Source organism: Leucopleurus acutus, assembly GCF_964270905.1.
Source record: "Leucopleurus acutus genome assembly, chromosome: 13".
Lineage (NCBI taxonomy): Eukaryota > Metazoa > Chordata > Mammalia > Artiodactyla > Delphinidae > Leucopleurus > Leucopleurus acutus.
In genome coordinates this window covers 39,401,122-39,424,700 of record NC_139155.1, presented here as the reverse complement: position 1 = coordinate 39,424,700, position 23,579 = coordinate 39,401,122, and the positions used below count along the sequence as shown (strand labels likewise).

General features: G+C 44.1%; 1 protein-coding gene across 7 annotated transcripts in view; it reads left to right on the top strand.

The window, feature by feature from the left end:
- FHOD3 (formin homology 2 domain containing 3) overlaps positions 1-23,579 on the top strand; it is a gene marked incomplete at both ends in the record, with an annotated part of 492,573 nt that overhangs the window by 341,262 nt on the left and 127,732 nt on the right. For 2 of the 7 annotated variants that reach the window (XM_082852719.1, XM_082852718.1), the window contains one exon: positions 12,739-12,852. In XM_082852719.1, the coding sequence (XP_082708845.1) occupies positions 12,739-12,852 (114 nt within the window). Of the gene's footprint in view, positions 1-5,180; positions 5,274-8,041; positions 8,396-8,809; positions 8,885-12,738; positions 12,853-23,579 lie in introns of all 7 variants that reach the window. The other 5 variants (XM_082852714.1, XM_082852713.1, XM_082852717.1 and 2 more) reach the window with 5 other exon arrangements.

Genomic DNA, 23,579 nt, shown 5'->3' with positions numbered 1-23,579 from the left:
CTTCCTGGAAGTGGATTCCCTGAGTGAGTCATTGTGCTGCCTGCCCTTGGTCCTGCTCTGCCACTCATGATAGCAAAGCTATGATATACACAAGTCATCAGAAGATTTATTGCAGGGTCAGAGATGTTGAGCCCAAAGAGGAAACAGGTTGGGATGTTGATCAGAATCACTGTCTTCACACATCTGTAGGACAGCTACATGCAAGAGAGGAGGATCAGAAATACACAGCTTACACAGGTGGAAGTTATAAAGGGGAAAGTGTTACTATCTGCCAGTGATTGGGAATGCTTTGCCCAGTACTATGTCCTCTTCCTTAGTGAATCAAGCAGAGTTCTTGATTATTGAGTAATTGATTGAGTTGATTATTGATTGTTGAGTTCTTGATTATTGAGTTCTTGATTATTGAGTTCTTGAGTATCCATTAGTGGGGGGTGGTAGAGATTTCCTAAGAAGCCTCCAAAGCCAGTGACGATGATGGTGATGATGATGATGAGAGCTAATAGCTAAAACAAATTGATTTGCTCACTGTATACTGCTCCTTTTCACAGTGCTTTACATGTTAACCCAGTCCTCCTAGAAGGTAGGTACTGTTGATATCCTAAATTGGGATGAGGAAAGTGGGGCCCAAGGTCACACAGCTGGTAAATTATGGAGCTGGAGTACAACCCAGGCAGTTGGCTCCGAGCCTCTCCAACTCCAGCAGACTTTGCTTCTAAATGACTTTACCACCTGGGAGAACAAATGAAGTCAAGTCATTTTGGAGGATGGGGCTCCCTGTTTTGAGTTAAAGAGGAGAGACCCATTGGTTGGCAGGGTAGAGGTCTGTGGGTTCTGGGCAGACCAGAAGTAATAACATTTGCAAATTCCTGATCAAGATGAGGGAAGGTAGCCTCAGGCTGAAGGTTGAGGGTACAGTTTTTAACTTGACTGCTGTTAGAGCAGAAAAGGACTGCCAACAAAAAGGACTGTGCTGTGTGAGGGTGAGCTGTACCAGGCTCGGAAGGACAGATGAGGTGTGCTCGTTTGTGGCTTGTGGCATTACAGGAGGAATGCTGTCTTCACTGTTCCACTGGCTTCCTTGTTTCTGACAGAAGCACCCCTCAATCCAGGTATGGGGTATATAACCATGGGGTTGTACCAATACTTCTTTCTTCCTTTCCTGCCGCATCTAACCAGTCACCAAATTCAGCTAAATCTGTTTTAATTTTTTTCGGATCCATCTCTGTTTCTTTAGCTCCACAGCTGTCACCCTCTCTGCCCTACCTCTTTATGAGGCTTGCATAACCTTTATTCCATAAACTGATCAGCACATTTTAAGAAATAGGAATTATAGATCAATCTCTTTCCAGTATATGTAAAAAATTGTTAATAATATTATAATCAACTATACTTCAATTTAAAAAATTCTTAATATTAACAAGTAGAACCCAGGTGTTTATAAAAAGGGTAACATGGTATAACAAGGTGGGGTCTATTGCTGGTATGCGAGGTTCGTTTAACCTTTTAAAAGCAGTTTTGTAATTCATTGCATTTACAAAAATAAAGGGGAAAATCATATGATTATCTTGATAAATGGAAAGAAAGCATTTGATAGAATTCAGTACTCATATATGGTAAAAACTCTTAGCAAACAAGGAAACTTCTTTGATCTGATAAAGAATAAAAAATCTGTGGCAAAGCTCATATTTCCTCTTGATATTTGGGACAATGAAAAGATGCTTACTGTCATCACTTCAGTTCAATGTAATATTGCAGTTCCCAGCCAGTGTAATAAGGCAAGAAAAAGATAGGCATAAGAATTGGAGCAAAATAAATACAACCATCGTTACTTACAGACGATATGACTGTCTATATAGGAAATCTAAAGGAGTCTATATAAAAAGTATTACAATTAATAAATTTGGAAAAGTTGTTGGATACAAGGTAAATTTACCCCCAAAATCAATTTTATTTCTATATATCATCAAATAAATAGAAAATTAAATTGGAAATTGATAACATGTACAATAGCATTAAAATTTATATTTAGAAATAAATTTAACAGAAAATATATAAGACCTCTACTGAAAATTTAAAGCTTTAAAAGAAATGAAAGAATATTGGAATAAGATTAAATCTAAATAAAGGATATACCACAGCCATGGGTTGGAAGACTCAATATGTAAAATTGTCAGTTCTAATTTGTGTATAAATTCAATAAAATCCCAACTAGTAGTCCATCTAGATTTTGGTGAAAATTGACAAGCTGATTCAAAAATTCTATGAAAGTATAAAGGGCAAAGGACTTACTCTGCAATGTCAAGGTCTATCATAAAACTGTAATAATTAAGATAGTATTCATGCAAAGATTCATGCAGAGTATTCATGCAAGGATAGAAAAATTGACTAATGATGAGAAAAAGTCCAGAAACCCACAGATATATACTTGATTTGTGATAAAGATGATACTAACATGGGGCAAATATGGCCTTTTTACTAAATGGTTCTGGGCCAATTGTATGTCCACGTGGGGAAAAAATGTATCTTACCCCTATCTCATATGATACACAAAATAAATTATGGATGGACTGCAAATTTAAATGTGAAAGGTTATATAATAAAGCTTTTAGAGGGTCACATAAGAGAATGCCTTTAAGACCTTGGTATAATCAAAAAAAAAAAAAAAAACAGGACAAAGAAGACACTAACCATCAAAGAAAAAAAGATAAATAGGGCCCCATTAAGCTTAAGAACGTATGTTTATTAAAAGATACCATGAAGTGAATGCAAAGGCAACCCACAGGGAAAACATATTTGCAACACTAGAATATGACAAATTACTTGTGTCCAAATTATGTAAAGAATTCCTACAAATAAAAAGCCTTTTTTTTTTTTTTAGTTTATTTATTTATGGCTGCATTGAGTCTTCGTTGCTGCGCGTGGGCTTTCTCTAGTTGTGGCGAGTGGGCGCTACTCCTTGTTGTGATGCTCAGGCTTCTCATTGTGGTAGCTTCTCTTGTTGCGGAGCACAGGCTCTAGGCACTCGGGCTTCAGTAGTTGTGGCTCGCGGGCTCTAGAGCACAGGCTCAGTAGTTGTGGTGCATGGGTTTAGTTGGTCCACGGCACGTGGGATCTTCCCGGACCAGGGACTGAATCTGTGTCCCCTGCATTGGCAGGCGGATTCTTAACCACTGCGCCACCAGGGAAGTCCGAGCCTTTTCTTTCTTTTTTAAAGGCAAAGTACTTACACACTTCAAAAGGAGGATATCTAAATAGACATTAAAAGTATGATAATGTGCCCATCTTCATTAGTCATCGGGGAGAGCAAAGTAAAACCACAATGAGACATCATCACACACAGATTAGATAGCAAATGAAATAGACAAAAATATAAAATCTTGGCAAGGATGTGGAAGAACCAGAATGCTCATATACTGTCTATGGGAATGTAAATTCATTCATTCATTTAAAAAAATTGTTTGACAGTTTCTAATAAAGATGAATTTAAGCACACCTCATGACCCAAAACACTAAAACACATGTACTCCAATATCTATAACAGCCCTATTCAAAATGACCCCAAACTGAAAGGTACCTGATTATCATCAACAGTAGAATGGATAACTAAATTATAGTATATTCATGTAAGAGAATACTATACAGCAATGAGAAAGAATGATCTTCAAGTACTGATAACAATATAGATGAATCTCACAAGTGTAATATTGAACAAAAGGAGCTGGATACAGTATGGTTCCTTTTAGATGGAGAAGGAAATCAGGCAAAGCTGACCTGTGCTGTTTCCAGTAGGGGAGGGAAGCAGTTCAAAGGGAGCATTAAAGGAATGCTAATTATGTAGATGCCTCTGTTCTGTGAAACCTCAGGGATTCGTGTACTCTTCTGTATGTATTTTATATTTCAGTAAAAAGAAAAACCAACTGAAGGAGAGTGGGGCAGAAGAGTTACAGATTTTGGCAGAATGATGCCTACAGTGGGAAACGGTCGATTCATAAGGATTGAAGGCAAGAAGGAGCTGGTGGACATTTAGGAAGTAGAGGAGGACACTGAGATTGCAGAAGAGTTACGGTGGGAGGAGAGGAATGAGACATTTGGGGGAATGGGGGCTTGTGGTCGGGGGGTAGAAGTTTGGATGTAAGGTTTCCAAGGTGGGCTACTTAGGTGTGATGGTGAGGTCCAGCCTGTGAGGGCCTGAAGTGAACAAAGATGAAGGTCATTGGAGTTCAGGAGTTTTAATCCCTTCGGCAAGGGATTGAGAAGCTTGGGTAAGTGTTCCACATGGAACACTTGCATCACATAAGTCACGTGTTGATAGGATTTAGAGGCCAAAGGAGGGTAATGATTCAGTTATCAAAGTCTATTTGTTTAGCTGCAAGGGCAACACCCAAGTTAAACTACCTTAAGCAAAAATGAAAAGTTATTATCTTCTGTTAGTGAAAGGCCAGGGTGAAGCTTCAGAAGTACTGGATGCAAGTGTTAAAACTGTCATGGAGACTGCTTTCCTCTCTCTCCATGTCCGTCCCTCTCTCTCCAACTCTGCTGTTCTTGGGCCGGGGTCACTCACAGGCAGCCTTCCTCCACTAGACTTAGGGTGTCCTTGTACCTTCTCATCCCTGAAGGCACAGGAGAAATCCCAGGGGTGGCCCAGATTGACTCCACCTGGACCATGTGTTAACCCTTGAAGTGGGGGGGGATCAGCCCCTCACCCCCAAACACATTGACTGAGAATGAGGGAGTGACATGCAAAAACCATCCGTCCACCGTAGAGGGTGGTGCAGGAAGGAATGCAGTGAAGACATGAGGACTTCTTGATGCAGGCGCTGGGCAGCCCTGAGAACAGCCACTGCATGACTCTGTATGCAGAAGGAGAACCACCTGGGAGGCCTGCCCAAGGCCAGAAGCTGTTGTGAATCATGTGTGGTAGGGGGATGGGAGGAGTGGGGTCGGGGGTTGCAGGCAGTAGCATCCAGCCAACTTGACAAAGAAATTTGGCTTGTGCTGGGTTATTGCATCTCCAGCCCACACTCAGGTTTCCCCATCTCACAACTGTCTCCTCTAAGTGTGCTCTTTTCATTTCAGCCAGCTGGAGTTTTTCTGCTGCATCTTCCTGTTTGTCTGTAACGCTTATCTTGCTTTCCCATCTTGTCTCTATGTGCATTTCTCTTTTCCTGGCCTTGCCTCAGGGTCGAGGAGGAGGAGGAAGAGGAGCAGCCAGTCACGGAGCCCAATTCAGAGGAAGAGAAAGATGACGATGCCCCCTGTCCGGGCACGGACAGGTACCGAGGGCTGCACACTCCCCGGCTCCCACCACAAGCCTGGAGTCTCCTTCCTAACGGATAGTTTGCAGCCACCCTGCAGTAGCCTCCTCCCTTCCTCACTAGCTGCCACCGGCAAACGTTTACACGGAGCCACAGAGTGACTAGTTTTATAGAAATAACAGCACGTTTTCCCTAGAGAGCCGTGTTTTTTACTCAGACGCTGCTTTGCCTAACCTTGCTTTATGGGAGACACACCCAGGAGCTTTTCTCCCCACTGTCCCCTCCCTCATTGAGTGCTTCGGCTCAGTCGGATTGACAGTAACTAACAGGATGTTCCTCTCTGCTCAGAAAACTTTAACCCTGTCTACACTGTAGGAAGAATAATTCCACGTGTCCCCTTCTTCCTACTAATTTTACCAATACAATGTTATCTATAATGTGTGGATGACTGCTGGAGGGATAATGCATTTTGATTTTTATCCAAATGGACAGGAACACTTTTCACCGCATGTAGCATAGAAAAAATTCCCAGCATTTATTTGCATGCCTAGAATAACTACCATAGCTCTGCAGCCCTTTGGGGGAGTTTTCTGTCCTCCACTCACCTCTCCAAGGTGCATCCTTTCTGTCTTCGGGCAGTGTTAACAGACACAGGCACCTTGCAGATATGTGTAAATTTTGTGGTATTTTCCCCAAATGATGTCTGTATGAAAAATAAAAATTGATCATGGGTAAGTTCATTTTCTGATATTCAAAAATAATTCTAGAACTGAAGGGTTCCTTCACTTGATTGATTACGCTGCCAACTGATACTGTAGCTGTTAGTTTTTCCACAAATAAGCAAAGTCAAAAGGACCTTGGATGAATTAGGGTAAAATCTTTCTCTTACCAAGTTCAAAGTTAATGTGATTCTTTGCTGCTGTGGCCTCATTCTTGGGGCCACCGGTGCACATAAAAGTTCTCAGACAGGCTCATTTGACGTGCTGAGATGCCCACCCCTCCTGGGGTCATGGAATCCTCTCTGAACTGATTGCTTCCGCCCTTTGGAAATGTCTGGGAAGAAGCCAGCTGGATGTAGAGAGAGGAAAGGAATGACCTAGTGACAGAGAGTGAGGTACATATTCCAGAATGAGATGGGGAGAAAGGTCGGCATTAACCAAGGGCCCCCGCCCATGCCGAGTGCCATGCTTGGGGGTAGTGCCTTTAGTTAGGGATGCTCTGGGAAGGGAGGAGGTTCAATTGACAGTCCCACCTTAGGTCAAAAATGAGTCACAGAAAATTGTATCAATAAATACATCGGTGTGGCTCCACACGTGCTTAAATGTGCATGGTATGTCCCACCCACAAACTTTTCACCCTCAGGGACTCGAACAGTTCAGCAGTACCTACAGAGCAGATGGAGGAATCTGGCTGGAAAGAGCAGCCTCCAAAGGCGTCCCTACTGACTCGTGCTGTCTTTACGTGGGATTGTTATTAGTGGTAGATGGTGGTTTATCCTGTCCTCTGCAGTGTCTTTGACTCTATGACTGATTCTGGAGGGTGTCTTCATCAGAGACGATACAGTTAGACTTTTCAGTTTTAGGAAGCAAAGGTGTGCATATTAAACACCAGGGTTTGACCTTAAACACAGTGTTCATTAACATTGATCTGGATGTTATTTCTTCCCTGATGTCAACCTACTAGACTTAAAAGTGGTGGGAAAGATTCTGCTTACTTCTGTGGGCTTGGTGTCTTCCACTGCTTCCCCTTCCTGCTGGCTGCTTCCGTGTGTTTGCCCTCCATGTGTGCCCACCACGTGTGCCCCCTGTGTGTGTGTACCACCTTTGCCAGGCCTGCCCTGGGCACTGCAGTGTGGTCTCATCCCATCCTCCCCTTGAGCCAGGGAAACCTGTATGTCCCTGCCCTTATATACAGATGGAGCTCTGGATTTGAGGTAGGAAACAAAACAGCTCACATCCCTTTCCCAAGTGGGCATGGCTGGGAGTCAAGTTCTCTGGGGAAAGGACTATGGTTTTGAAAACTGCAGAGTTTAATGTAGATTCTCCTGTTACAAAGGTAGGCTTCAAAATGTCTAAGTGGTCTAAATCCAGTCCCCTTAAGATGGAAAGTCTTCATAACTGTATCTGTGGCAGAATGAGGCATGCCTGCAGGAGTCTAGACATCTAGGGCTTAGTGGTAGAGGAGGCCCTGGGGAAAGTGTGAACCGGGCAAAATGTGTCTTCACTCTGCCCGCCCCTCATTTCCAGCTCTTTGCATTTCTTGCTGGCATCTTTTCTCCTTCTCCACACTTGCTTTCCAGAAAGGATCTGAAAGCAGTGACTGTAAGTATGGGGCTTGTGGGATACCTCGTCCTCAAGTTTGGGTGTTTCAGGAGGAGGCCAGATCCCCTGTTTGATCAAGACAAAGAAATGAAGTTCAAATTGTAGAAATTCCGGTGCCGACACAACCAGTGGGGAGAAACTCGGGGATTGAGGGGCAGGTGCAGAAGAGCCTTTGAGGTTCCACTAAATCCCCTCATCAAGGCCCTTGTTTGCTCAGAGACCAGATGGGTCTTACCCCCCAGATAGGCAAGCCCAGGGCGCCAGGATTATTGGGAAAACCAGGGCTTCTGGCTTTTATGCTGCAGGTCGAGAAACACAGCTGGACTCTTAAGTGAGCGACCCTAACAGTAGTGAGCTTTGACGTGTCTTTTTCTCTTTCCTAACTTTTGCTCCCTCTCTCCCAAATCTCTTTTCCTCCCCTTCCTTCCCCCTCCTCCTCTCCTCCTCTCCTCCGTGCTGACCTAGGGTTGAGGCCAGCCCTGCCTCAGAGCAGGTCCCCGCCGGAAAGGATGCTGCTCGCGAGAGTCCAGCCGTCCCCGCGGCCTCCAGTGCCTCCTCCCCAGGAAAGCAGCTCCCGGCCGGCAGTGCGGCGGGGACCCCCTTGCGCAGAGGGTCCTCAGGGCCTGCCCCGCGGGCGCCCTCCACGCCCTCCCCGGCTTCTCAGCCCTTCCGCGCCGCACCCGGCCCCCCGCAGGCGTCACCAACCGTAGAAAAGCTGCCCTATGTGCTTCACAGCCCCTTCCACCTCTTCTCCTATGACTTTGAGGACTCGCCCTTGTCCACCAAGGAAAAGGAAGCCGAATCCCAGCAGGAAAGCAGGTAGATCCGGCCCACGTGATGGCCTGTGCGAGGCTAACCCGGGGACGGTGACGCAGCGCCTTAGCTGCATCCTCGGGCTTGTCTTTCGTTCGCTGCGTTTGCGGAGATTCCAGTCAGAGCAGAGAGCAGTTGTGGTGTGAGCTCCCTGGGCGCTCACTAATTACCAGTATGTAGGCAAAAGGCAGAAGAGAAAATTCCCGCTGCTTGAATTGAGGAGCTCTTGTGTTATAATGTAATTACTAAAGATGGATTTTTGAATTTAAGGTTTATAAAAATTTGCACAGTCTGTCAAAATCTACACATTTCAAGCCCATCTCTCTAGCACGGGCTCTCTTTTTGATCTGCGGAAGGCAGCCAGGTGCTTTGTCAGCTCTCCAGGCAGCGTTTTGAGTGGGGTTTTCCTTCGTTTAACAGTTCCTCTGGTTCTCTCCATCCGAGCACGTATTCTGCCTCCGAGCCTTACAACTTCCGGTCTTTCTCTTCCAATAGGTGGGTGTCTTTTCTTTATCTCCTCTCCCTTTTCTATAGCTTTCTGTTTTTATTCTAATGTATGTAAGTTTCTTTCAGACATTGCTCATAGCTTCCCATGAGATGGCAAACAATTGCAGTTTGAATCACTTCACAGGCATTAGTATAATTACATTATTTAAGTATGGACACCTCAATGATTCTTATGCAAACCGGAGATGAGGCAGAGGGAGGGAGGTGTGCAGATCAGAAGGGCACAGGGAATTTTCAGTAGGTGCTTGTCAGCTTGCCTGTGTGCCTGCCCTTCACTGATGCCTGGATCAGGACCTCTCTGCAGAGCGGGGAATGGGGAACAGAGGGTTTGCATATTTTAAACAATCAGTTGTCCAAAGTCAATAATAAAAGTCAGTATTGACTGATGGCCACTCCCATAATTAAGAGGAATAATAATAATTGCTAACATTTATTGAGCATTTATTGAGAGCCAAGCCCTGTATTTTAAAGTATCACTTAACCCTGAAGAGGTAGGTTCTATTTCTAGCCCTTATATACAGTGAGGAAACTGAGGCACAGAGAGGTTGGGTAAGTGGGGAGTGGTGTCTACCAGAATGGCTTTGTATACCATCAGGAGTACGTGGCCCCCAGTTTGAACACCTCCAAACTACAAGTCCTCTACCAGTCTCTTTTAGGTCTAAAATTCTCAGTTATTGTGATCTTTCACACAGTTTTCATGAAATGCATCCAACATAGCTCTCATGTTCCCCAAGAACAGTATCCGTGTACAAGTTAGGAGCTGCACATTTGACCGGAAGAAAAAATATCTTGGCAACCTCATCTTCCCCAGCAGGGTGGTGTTAGCCCAGGATGGTGATGGTCTCACAGCTTCTGACGGGGCTTTCCTGGGACCCAGGTCCCTCCCACTTGGTCCCCAGGCTTCAGTACCACTGACAGTCCTGGGGGATGAGAGCAATAGAAGCATGGAAATGGACAAAACGAATATACACATAAATTGAGAAAAGCATCTGCATGTTTGTGAATGAAGATTGGCTTGGATTTCACTGAGAAAAGTTTATAATTTTTTAATTATTTGACAGGAATTTGAATATTGTATAAATATCATTCATACCAATTTATTTTCTGATGTTCACTCACTGTGGTTTTCAGAGGTCTGTATGGCCACAGATTTGACTGCTCAGTGGTTGACTGAAATTGAATGGGTTATAATAGAGACCAACCAGTTAGTCATTGAAGAGAATTTTTTAAAAATACAAACACTAACACACCATTGTAAAGCAATTATACTCCAGTAAAGATGTTAAACAAACAAACAAACAAAACCAAAAAACGCCTTGTAGTGAATTGTATGATCCAGTTAGTTTGGCTGAAATTCAGAAGCAAAATTAAACCATGAGGTCGTTGAATTAATTGCTCAACCAGTAGAAAAACCAAAAGAGGGAGAACGACACTATGCTTGTTTTATTTCCATAACATCATCGAAACATAATTTTAGTAAAGTAATCCTGTTAAAACATTCTCTGGGATGCCCACTTTTGGTTGGGAAGGGGATGGTTTTAGATGTTTGCATAGAATAACAAGCTTAGTGTCCAGGCAGCTGGGTGATGCAGGGCTGACGCTGGAGCCCAGGGCCTGTCTCTGAGGACTTGGAGGTCCTGGGCAGCATCCTTCCCTCCCAAGTGGGGCCCACTGCCTCCTACTTCTCTCGCTCTCTTCCCTGCTGAGCTTGTGCTCCCCTCTCTGCTGCTTCCTTTCTTTTGTATATTCTCATCCTTTGCTTTTCTGTCTTCTCTGTGGCCTGTGGTTTTGGGGGCCCTCTCTTTTAATTTTTTTATTTAGGTATAATTGACATAACGTTATATTGGCTTCAGGTGTACAGCGTAGTGATTCAATATTTGTATAATTGGGGGCCCTCTCGAAAAAATCAAACCAATACTCACTTGGAGAAGCAGTAAACAACCTGTTGGACAGGTAGAGTGTTGGGACTTTAAGAGATGAGAAGATGAGTGTCCAGAAACCAAGTCCCATGAAGGTGGTATGTTAACAGGGGAGGATGGTGGGGTAGTATTGTGAGTCCCCATCTGCCTGCCAGAGTGCCTGGTACTTAGCAGAGGCTGACACATGATACCAAATAAGCAAATTAGAAGAGCAACAGCCAACACACCAGACTTAGCAACACAGGATAGATTTGGGATAATGTAAGTATTTTATTTCCCATTATAATAATGTAATTTATTAAGGAAAACTGAAATTTCACCTCCGTATTCCAGTTTTAAAAATAGATGGCCTGGGCATCGCTGGTGGCGCAGTGGTTGAGAGTCCGCCTGCCGATGCAGGGGACACAGGTTCGTCCCCCGGTCTGGGAAGATACCACATTTCGTGGAGCGGCTGGGCCTGTGAGCCATGGCCGCTGAGCCTGCGCATCCGGAGCCTGTGCTCCGCAACGGGAGAGGCCACAGCAGTGAGAGGCCCGCGTACCGCCAAAAAAAAAAAGATGGCCTGTTTTTTTACATTTTTCTACACGTGGTTTTTAACCTCTAAGAATATTTTTTACAATTGTGATCAAACTCAATGTGTAATATTATATCTTGATGTTACATGCAGTATGTGTGTGTGTATATTTATACACACACACACTCTCACGTACACGTACATTATAAACATTTGCCATGTTATCACTTATAAATTGGCAATCATTTTAATGGTTGTGTAATGTTCCATTGACGAATGTTACATCATACTTTCTTAGCCATTCTCACATTGTTACCTGGTTGGGTAGTTTCTGGTTTTTTGCCATGATCTCAATGAGGCTCCAGTGAGTATCTTCCTGTGTGATATTTTAGTATATAAATAACCATAAAGTTATGTTAACGCCTCAAAAGTAGACCTACTTGGTCAAGGGGTATCCACATTTTGAGGTCAACTTGCTTCCTAGAATTAGCAATTCTAGGTTAGTTGGTGGGAGTTTATATTGGATTCACTGCATGGGGGAAGGTCTTTGTGCACTTATATCATAGTGACCCTTGGGGTCCCACACACTCCAGTACTGTGTCCTCACCAGTTTAGAAGAAGGAGTCGGCCCTACCCTGTAGCTGAGGAGGTTGTGAGGCAAAGCTCTGATCATGAGAGCTAAATACAAATAGATAGCTAAAGAACAGCTATTCTGAAAAACAAAGAAAACTCTAGAATTTTACAAATCCTGAAACTTGTTAGAGATGACTGGGAAATGATAAAAGCTCATTTAAACCTAGTGGCTATAGTTTTGGTTCTAGGGAAATATTGGATGAAAACATTGAATACGTGCACCTCTAAGCAGCAGGCCAGCCTAGAAGGTCTGGGGACAGTTTCTCCTTGATCCTTGGGCATGTGATGAGATTATAGCATTTAATGGATGAAATTGATTCAGAAACACCTAAAGGAGAATTTTTAATCCGATGTTTCTTTAGCTAATCATCTGGTATTTTCTGCAGGCCTTTGATGCAATTAATGCTAATTGTGCCACCACGAGAGGCAAGAAAATCTTCAGATTCAATTGAAAGTAATTTGGCTTCTTGATTTATGTTAGCAGCTAGTTTTAATGTGCACTTAAAAAGAAAGGAAATATGAGGGTTTTATTTAAACCCTTTGTCATAAACCCTGCTGCCTAACAGTTTTCGACTTTGGGAAGGTTTTCTGATGAGAAATAAAACCAAGAAGTTACTAGTTTCTTCAAGTTGGGGGAATCACTAACAGTGCTAGCATTTCCAGACCTGTTTTTCTTGCAAAAATTAGCATAGTTTGCCACGTGTTATTCATTTATTGACTGGTACTCATTTTTCTGTCCCTTCCTGCCCCACAACTTAAATCTCTGCACTCTCCAGATACAGCAACTTTGGCAACAACTCTCATCACTCCTCGAGGCCTTCGTCTGGATCCAATGTGCCCATCACCGTCACGTCACCTCTTTCACCTCAACAGGAGCCTGGGCTGGAAAGGTGGGTTTTAGAAGAAGCATGGTGATGACTTCCCTGTCCTCAAGTGAAGGGAATCAGTTTGATTAAGAGGGCCCAAAGGAAAAGCGTAAATGAAAAGAATAATCTGAAATATTTCCCTTTACAGAATATAGCCCAAAGGTAAGAATCTTTTCTGTCTCTTTCGCACTATGTACTAAGTAACTATTTTATTAGAGGTGATATTTTATTGGTAATACTGTCTCATCTCCCTACATACTATAGATAGGTATACCAGTTTGTTCTAAAATGTTTAAATGTGAATGTTTCTATTCACCTCTTAAAAACTGTTCTAGATTTTGTGTAAACCATGCAATTTGTCTTATACACATCAGTTTTCATCTCTGAATGATTCATTTTATGTAAATTAGGAGGTAATGGGCCTGTTAAGGTGTTGTGTTATTAATCCAGGACCTACCAGAAAAGAAACAAATTGTATGGGTCCCTGGAAGGAATGTAACTTGGCAAGAGTACTAATTAGACCACCAGAAATGAACTGATTATTACTCCTAGAAGTGAATGATTGCACAGGATGTGTTTACAAGGGAAAGGTAAGACCTGTAATCTTAGAACAATTAAAAACAGGTACCCTTATATGGCAAGAGTGCTGAGTTAGAGAACACAGGCTAGGGTTCCAGCTCACTCAGTGGGAAGTTATTTAATCCCTGAGGGTAGATGCCAACCCTTACCTTAGAGGCTGGTTTTGATGAGCAGATGAAAAAGTACACATGAAAGCCTTGTGTGAACCCCACCGTGTGGGTCCAGTGGGAAGTGACAATGTATGATGATGAGATATAACTTCCAGCAGCTCGTGATTGATCAGATATTGAGACATGAGCAATTCACAGAAGTCATTTGCCTCAAATCCCGAATTTAAAACAAATTCTATCTGTATTTCCAAATTCAAATCGTCTCCTGTGCATTCTGAAGTGTGTTTTGCTGAGCGCTGCTGGTGGTTGGGGGTTTGGTTGGGATACAGAGCCCCAGGAGGAAGGGCTGTCCAATGGGGTTTACCTGGCCACACATCACCTGTAACTTCTAAGATGGTGCATAAACCCCATGGTGTCAAAATCCCAGGCTCCACAGTCCAGTGTGGTGCTGGGCTGGGCAGATTTAGGCTCAGTGTGGTCTTGGTAATAAGGTGACAAGTTGATTACCCTGAAGACACTCTCTGCCCTTTACCCTAGGGCGCCTCTTCTGGGGATCAGCTGAGGTTGCCTGTGCTCCCAGAGAGGTCACCAGTAAAGAGAACCCTTGTCCTATTAGATGTGAGATTTGAGGCTGAAGTGAGGAATATGAGAGTCTGACTGATATCACATCACATACCTCGCACATGCTTGGCTGCCAGCTCCTCGGGAGCAGGGAACCAGGCTCCATTCATTGCTGTGTCCCCCATGGTACCTGGGGCTGGGCTGTGGCAGAGTTGAAGTATCCAGGTGAATTATCCACTCATTGGTTGGAAAACAGTTTGGAGGTCCCTGAAGTTGAGAAGTTACAAGGATAGAAGGTCTGCAGGTTTCCCAAGCCCTGGCCTTTGGGGGACATTGTTCCCAGGTCCTAACGGAAGTCCCAGCCTCAGCCTACTGGAAACCCAGGTCCAGTCTGGGCTGTTCCAGGAGTGCAGGCCCCTGAAGGACTGCTGTCTGTGTCTCTTTCCCTGCTGGGGCTGGCTGAGTGTCCCCTGGGGTTGCTGGGGGATTAAATGAGAAAGGAAGGGGCTGGTTTGCAGAGAGGATAGAGTGCCCTGGGGGGAGGCTGGTCTTCATCCTAAGGCCCTGGGGCTTTAGAGTTTGGAAGCAGCTGGTGATGCTCTCTAATTTGTCAACAGTGCAGAAGGAGCCAGTGGGGCGAGGCTGCAGAGACAGGGACCGCCAGAAGCCGCCTCTGAGTCTGAGAGAGGCGACCATGACCAAGAAGGGCAGAGGCCTTGAGGCTTGAGAGGATCAGCGGGTTGGCTGCTGCCGGGAGGGTGGGAGCAGGGGAAGCAAAGTGAGGGTTCAGGCTTGCGGGAGCCTGTGCGTGTTAGAAACGAGGAACTGAGGTAGAAGATACTGGAAGAGAAGCAAATCGAGGATGGAGATGTTCATCTTGGGGCACGCAAGGCCTGAGGGGTCTGTCTGACACCCAGGGAGATGCACCAGGAGCTGGGGAGGTGAGAACTCAGTGGTCCTCGGCTTGAAGAAGGCACTGGGTTAAGATTCCTTAGAAGGAGCCTGCATGCTGAGACCCAGTCACTGGGGACAGCAGGGGCCCGTCCTGTTCTCTCTTACTGTGCACTTCCACCATAGGAAATTCATTACATCCACTGTATCCACTAGCAAGGAAAGCTTCAAAGAGTTCCCTACTTCCTTTCCATTTGCATGATTTTTTCAACTCTCACCATCTGCGACTTTGAAAAACCCTGTGATGGATCATTTGAAACATCAGATGTGCCATTTCATTAAGGCCAGGAAGCCACCAGGCCGGGCTGCCTCATCACTTCTTACTCTCACCTTGCTAGCTTATGTTTTGTGACTATTAAAGAAAAGAAAAATCAAAGGGGCCCCAACTCCAAATCATATTTGTATACTACCACCCAAGCATATTATGTCAGTTGTATTTATGATAATGTAATTTTCATACAGTTTATTTTTTTCTTTTTCCTATTTAATAACAGGATTCTTTGGATGTCATCCATAATCCATTTTTACATTTACAAATATTTTCTGCCTTATTAAGATACATGATTGTTTTTACCGAAGTATATACTTCAGTAGAGTTTGTAAGATTTATCATTGAGGTGTTTTATAATACCCATAATTATTGAAACTGAAAAGAAAACTCTTAGGAAAAACATTGAGCTATTATGAACAATTGCAAATTTGCAATGAGAACCCACATGTTCTGTCAGAACACTCCTGACTAATAAACAGCATGACAGGGCCCCATGCAGTACCGGGCAGTTCTAGAAATCCTTTCCCTTGATTTGGAAGCAAGTCTTACTTCTCTGAAGTCCTAGGAAAATCAGGCCAACTAAAACACTCCTTCAGGCAAGTCAGCCCGATTTGGGACTACAGCTGGGCATCACTGTGAGTTTGGAGTTTTCCATCTTTTTCCCAAGCATATGAGTGTGTTGGATGTTAATAAAACTCGGAATGATAAATCAACCTAGAAAGGAAGAACTGAAGAAACATATAAATTAAATCAAGGCAGGGGTATTAAAACGAATCCATCTCCACATCTCCTAGTACAGCTTCATTTATACGGCTCTTTTCAAAACAGAGAGTGTAGCATTGATTTTCGTGAAATTGCAACTTGAGTTGTGCCCAAACAAAACAAAATGAGAAAACCGGAACTATTTGCAAAAGGCCTCAGGGATACAAGATGCAACTGTCTAATGAAAGCAGACTTTTAAAATGCTTCAATTTTGAAAATGTGATTTTTGAGTGGAAATGTTCTAAATATTTTCTTTTTAAAAGAAAACAAGATTACAAGACTATTTGAACCATTCACGTTCAAACATTCAAATGAAACAAACGAGCAAACAATAATCACAGCACAGTCACTGCGGCTCTGGTCAGAGCTCATCCTCTCTCCATCCCTGTGGCGCCATCCCCATCTGGTGGCCTTTTCAGAAGTGGCAGCTGGAGGCTTGTCTGGTGATGTGACAGCAGTTACGGAGGGAGTTTGGGGGAATGGTAAGTCTAGTGCGGGGGGGAGGGGGGGGCGTTGAAGGTGCTTTGAGGCGGGTCAGTCTTTGTGCTGGGGCTAGGAAGTAAGTTCTCTGGGAATGAGGCCCCCTGGAGTGGGGGGGATGAGCAGGTGAAGATGCTGAGAGCTCAGTGGGTACACCTTGGAGATTTTAGGAGGCCAGGGAGGACTTCCCTGTAGACCTGGCAGTATGTGCCGTAAGCATTGACTCTGCTCTCTTTCGCCCTTACAATAGCGCTGTTGTCTACTCTAAACGGCAATCACCTGCCTGTTTTACAGACTAATGTCAGGAGTCCTTAGAAGTTTGGGAATTGTCTGCCTTGTATAGTCGTCCCAGCAGAGTTTTTCTGACTTCCTGGAAGACTATAAGCCCAGATATTAGTAGTGACACTTCCTTTGGGAATAAATGGATAATAAGGGATGAATAAAGGATGCAACTTTAAATTCTGTTGTATTACTGTTTATATGGGCTTAGCATGTATTGTATACACAGTATAACATTTGAAAGGTGTGAAGGGGTGCGCAGTGCAAGTGAAGCTTCCTCCTACCCAGAAGCAACCACTCCTAGCAATTTCTTATGTGTACTTCCAGAGATATTTTACGTTAATATCAGCATATATGTGTTTAATATAGCTTTACACAAATAGTAACGCACTACACAAACTACTCTGCATCTGGTTTTTTCACTTAAAAATATATCTAGGTTCTTTTTCCACAGCGATCCTTGTAGCTTTTGCATTCTTTTTAATACCTTGTTCTCTGGGTGCTTCTTCATGTGCCTAGTCCTGTAATGATGGGCCCTAATCTTTTGCTATTACAAACGATACTGCAGTGTAATCTTCATCCATGTGTCTTTCTGTCCATGTGTCATTTTGCACATGTGTGATTATCTCTAGGATAAAAGCCCAGAAATAGATTGAGTAAGTCAAGTTTTTGTATTTCTAAAATTTTGATTGATTTTTGCCAAGTTGCTCTTCGTGAAGATTGTACCAGTTTTGGTTCTCAACCACAGGTGTGTGAGAGAGCTTTTTTTTCCCACACCTCTGCCAAAGACGTGTTGTTCAACTAGTCAACCATTTTCCCCCAGTAGTGAAGAGTTGTGTGTCATTAACATTTAAATTTGCATTTCTTACTATGAATGTGATTGAGCATGATTTCATATGTCCAGGTACCTTTCCTTTTCTGTGAATTTTTGGTTCACGATCACTGTTCTTTTCCTTAGTGAGGTATACAGGTTCTTTATAAACTGTAATAGGTGAACCAATTATTTTCCTCAGTCGTTGGTCTTTTTACAACGTTTATGGTGTTTTTACCACGCAGAACGGTTTAAATTTTGGAGTCAAATTTATTAATCTTTTCTATCTTCTGGGTTTAGTGTTCCTTATGAGGACAGCCTTTTCTCCCATGGTTTCCTCTATTATTTCTATAGCTACAGTTCTCACATGGAAATATTTTCTCTATCTGGAAGTTATTTTGGCATATGGTATGAGGCAGAGATCCAAGTTACATTTTTTCACTTGTTTGAGTACCATTTAGTGAACAATCCATCACTTCCCTATCGATTTGTCATATACCAACAGGAATATGGGCTCGTTCATGTGTCTGTGCAAGCTGTTCCCATAGGAGCATTTCCCATCTCCTCTGGTGCCCACCTTCTCGGATGGATCAACTGGTTGAGGCCGTCAGGAGCCCCCCTTCCTCCCAGTTTTTGGAATATGACTGTATCATGTGCTACCTTGAAATAGTCCGTTATTTTTGTCATATGCTGTTGTGGGGTTTTGTATGGTGGTTGACTGTGCTGCAATATAGAGAATGGGACCATCTGGGGAAGCTGGGACCAAGCAGCTAGGACGAGGAGAGTGGGAGCCTGCTGTACTGAGCTCAAGCCCCCCTCACTTCCTGTGACCCCCTAGGACACCTGTCCCTACCACTGATATCATAACTCCTCCCTCTGAATGAAGGTCTCCGTTTCCATGCATTTCCTGCCTATCTTCGGTTACTTTCACTCTTGTAGTTCTTAGCTGCTTGCAGGCCCAGTGACCATGGCCCCGAGTATAATTTGCTGCTACCTGTGTCTCCCTCATCCTGATTTCCTCCTCCACGTGGACTGCTCTGTATGGGTGTCTGGGTGCTTGTGTCTTTCTGTTCTAGTCTGCTTTGGCTTTTATTATTTCTGGCCTTTGCTAGTATCTACATATGCCTTGAGGTTCTACTTGTCTGGTTTTCAAATCACTGCTTTTTCCAAATATATGATCCATGTATTTTTCTGGATCCCAAGCACTTGCTGGCTGTGTTCCATCTCTTGGTCTACACAGTACTTTTTCAAACATTGTGTCAGTAGAGTTGAGAGCTCCATTGTCCAATGGGCTCTAGTTAAATTTTTATTTTTAATTTATTTTTTTGAATTTTATTTAATTTATTTTTTTATACAGCAGGTTCTTATTAGATTGGGATTGACATATATACACTAATATGTATAAAATGGATAACTAATTTATTTTTAATTTAAATTGCTCAAAGTAGATTTTAAAAAATATCAGAGACAATCCTGATTAGCATGTAAAGTGGGATAAAAGGCATTGCCTTTCTTTGTGATCACAGTTAATGGCATAGAGCCCACAATGGCCAACAGAAGGAAAAAGATACCAACAGGGACAGATTCCCTACGGTTCAAACCAAGAGGCTGTGTAGCTGTGTGCTCCTGGTGCTGTGCACCAAGTAAATTTCCTACTCGCCTGCTGCTAGTTCCTGATAGCAATCTTGCTACAAGCAATGAGTTCCTGGAAGGCCCAATGTGGTCTTGATTAATCCATTGTGTTACATCCAGAGTGCACAAGAGGAGACGCACTGGTCCACTGATGGAGTGAGTTTACAGTAGGGTCTGGCTCCCTGATGGCAGCTTCATACAGTGACTGTGGGCCTTAGGGGACCTGGGCTCTGCGGTAGCCCACGTGGGTTTTAGATCCGACTTCTTCTCACCGTTCCTACTACCGTAGACTTAGTCCGAGATCTGTGTCATGCCTGGACTATGTAGTGCAGTGATGTATGTCTCCCATCCTTTCTGAAATATGGATCTGACATTTCCTGCTTAGAAACCTTGCCTCCCACTGCCTATCTGTGAACCTAACCTGATTAACCTCATCTCTAGGATCTCTCGCGTTTGGGTCCTGCATGCACCTTGCAGCTTCATCAGCCATCAGCGTCCCCATCCTCACTGTACTGCAACCGCACACAAGTGCTACCAGGCTCTCCTGAGGCCCCTTCCTTCATATTTGCTCTGTCCTCTGACCAGCTTCCTCCTCTCTTCATTCAGTCAATTCCTTCTCATCCTCCAGGATCCAAGTAGGTGACATCTGTCTGTAAAACTCCTCTGACTTCCTCAGGCAGAATGAATTGTGACATTCTTATGGGCTCATATACCTCAATTTAAGCTCTCAGCCCTTTGAATCATTATGTGTTTATCCTTCTGTTTCTAAAATAAGGGTCACAAACGTACAGTGGTCTGAGGGTAGTGAACCTGGGTTCCACAAAGCCATGGGATAAAGATGGTTCACATTTCTGGACTGGCCATTTTTTTTAAAGATTCAGGAATCCTTAAGACAAGCAGGACTGGAGAATCCACATACATGTGAATTGTAAAGATAAAAGTGTTTGCTTTTGCAGGGAAGCACCTTCTGCCCGTCCTATGTTCCTTTTTGTCAGCCTTTTGACTGCTTCGCTATTGGGCGTCTCCTCTCTACATCTCTCCAGCATGAGATTCCCTATTCCTCACTGCCCTGCCCCCTACCTCTTTGTCAAATAACCAGGCGAACAAATGTATAAGCAGTTTTAATCTCTTCTAATCCTGTTTCCTTCCTTTGGAAAGTGGGGTTAGAATAGATTTTTTAATTTTTAATTTTATTTTTTTGGCCGCACTGTGCAGCTTGCAAGATCTTAGTTTCCCGATCAGGGATCAAACCTGGGCCCTTGGCAGTGAAAGCTCCAGGCCCTAACCACTGGACTGCCAGGAAATTCCCAGGAATAGATTTTTTTTAATTAGACAATTCTCTCACCCTTGTTTCCTTGAAGGGTATCTATAGCAACCTTAAGAGGTATATACTGTAATTTTGTTTGGAAGTGAGAACATTGTGTGTGTGTAAGAGAGGTAGGTGAGCTCTGTAACAAGGAAGTGCAAATATCATTCATCAAAATAGTGCAGATAGAACAGCTACACAACAGACCTGGAGACACTTACAGTTGTTCTGGGCTATAAACTGAGCCCTAGCCCTGCGCCATCATCCCTGCTTGGGCACCTCTCCCAGTGGGACAGCCCCCGACGGCCAGGTTTCCAGTTGTCGTTGGCTACAGTGGTTTTGCACTGGCATTGTAAGAAGATCACAGAGGGAAAATGGGTAGGAAGGATGGGGAAGATTTCTCCTTCAGAAAATGTTGCTGGGCCCCTGGTCCCTTTTCCTTGCTCCTTCCCACAAAGCCAGGCCACGAGTGAGTAAGCTTTACTATTATAGTGGAAGAGACTGGGTTTCTGGGTTGATTTTGGAAAGTGTGTGTGTAAACACACATATATAGATAGAAATATAGATAGATATCTAGATAGATAGAGATAGAAACACACACCCCTTCCTACCCTTTTTCACTCTCTAGTCTTTGTACAATGCTAGTGCAAAACCATGGTAGCCCGTGACAACTGGAAACCTGACTGTTAGGTGCTGTGAACGTGCGTGTGCCACACACACGCACGCACACATTACATACTCATCCATTTCATTCAGTGAGTGTTTATCAGGTGCTCACAGTGTGCCATGAGTGCTGACCTGGGAATCCAACATTGATTGAATCAGACCCTGTCCCTGACTTCATTGAGCTTACACTCTAGTGGCAGAAACAGAAGGTAAGTAAAGCATCAGCAAACAGTATTGTGAAGAAAATGAACCGTCATAGAAGAACTGGAGAAAGAGAGGCTGTCAGTGTGGGGAGCCTAGCACCGGTCCTCCATCCTCATGATTGACACCTCCAGTAAGAGGTCTGGGAAACTGAGTCACCAATATAAGGCAAATTGCACTTTGTCCCTAGGTTTGCCTGGTGGGAGGGCGAGGGTGGGGAAGGGAGGTAAAGAGGGAGATAAGAAAATAGAGTGATTCCACATCTTTCTTCAAGTCATGATCCTGAAGATCTGGAAGAGTTGGGAGATTGTGTTTGGAAGGCATTTGGTGTTCAGAGGAGAGGCGGGCATGCAGGGGAGGGGTAAGTTGGCCTGGAGTGGAGAGGAAGGGGGACGACTGGAAAGATGGGCTTCAGTTCGAGCCAGCAAGGCCCAGAAACTGCAGGACATAGGAGGGGCTGGTGGCAATCAGTGCTTTTGGAAGCTGTCAGGAGAATGGGTTAATTATAAAGCCTAATCGAGGTGGACCTGTGACAGGAGAGGACTGACCTCCTTCTGGCTGGAGGACTCACTTGGTCTTGGACAGTAGGGTGGGAAGTAAGAGGGAACTGGCAAGAACTGCTGTATGCTTGGGCTCGGGGCCTGCAGAAGGGGCAGGTGGACAGGCTGAAGCATGATGCCAGCCAGGCATGGAGGATGGCTTCATGCTTTATGCATGAGCCAGCACAGTCCATGAGATAGCCCGTGGGACCAGTCTCTACTGCAGCTCTGGGAGCCCTGCTGTTTCCTCCTGTGGCCGGGAAGCTCAGACCTGCACCAAAATGGTGTGTGACAGGCTGGAGAGGGAGAGCAGAAGGAACCTTTAAGTCCACATCCCCATCTTTGATGACAGCTGTCTCCAGGATTGTAGCAGTGACGATGAAGGAAAGTTGCCTGTTTCTTGAGGCTGCCTCTGGGGCTTGCTCATTTCATCCTGAAAGCTGGGATGTGACCCTGAAGGTGTGAAAAAGGTTCTGCCATTTTCTTGTTTCAAGGCAAGCAAAGTGCCTTTTATAACCGGGCACAACCCAGAGTTACCTCTTGTCCTGTGATCATTAGATTGGGTCACCTCAGTTTCATAGCCAGGTTGTAAAGACAGCCATTCCGCATCATCGAATTACCATTTTATTATTATTATTCACCTCTAAGTCTTCATATTAAATTACCTACTTGTGAATTAAGTGACACTTTCAAATATCAATTTGTGAACTTAGTTTGGGTTTTGTTAATATTTAACCAGAGATTATAATTTTTTAAAATAAGAAATGTTGAAGATTTGCTTCTTTCACAAATAAGATTTTACTTAACTCAAACTTACCAAAGGAGCATTTATTTTTAAACAGCTTTTGCAGTATACTTGACATACAAAAAACTGCACGTAAGTTTTTTTGTTTGTTTGTTTGTTTGTTTGTTTGTTTTACGGTACTCGGGCCTCTCACAGCTGTGGCCTCTCCCGTTGCGGAGCACAGGCTCTGGACGCGCAGGCTCAGCGGCCATGGCTCACGGGCCCAGCCGCCCCGCGGCATGCGGGATCTTCCCGGACCGGGCACGAACCCGCGTCCCCTGCATTGGCAGGCGGACTCTCAACCACTGCACCACCAGGGAAGCCCTGCACATAAGTTTTGACATATGTTTTGCCAGTGAAACTATTACCACAATTGAGATAATGCACAAGTTCATTACTCTTAAGCATTTTTTTCATGCCCTTTTGTGATTATGGCTGCCCCTCCCTATCCCCAAGCAACCATGGGTCTGCCTTCTGTCATTATCGATTGGTTTGCATTTATAAGAATTTCATGTGGGCTTCCCTGGTGGCGCAGTGTTTGGGCATCCGCCTGCCGATGCAGGGGACGCGGGTTCGTGCCCCGGTCCGGGAAGATCCCACATGCCACGGAGCGGCTGGGCCCGTGAGCCGTGGCCGCTGAGCCTGCGCGTCCGGAGCCTGTGCTCCACAACGGGAGAGGCCACAGCACTGAGAGGCCCGGGTACCGCAAAAAAAAAAAAAAAAAAAAAAAAAAAAAAAAGAATTTCATGTAAATGTAATCGTGCAGTAAGTACTCTTAGAGAGGGGTTGACTTCTTTCAATTAGTGTAATTGTTTTGCG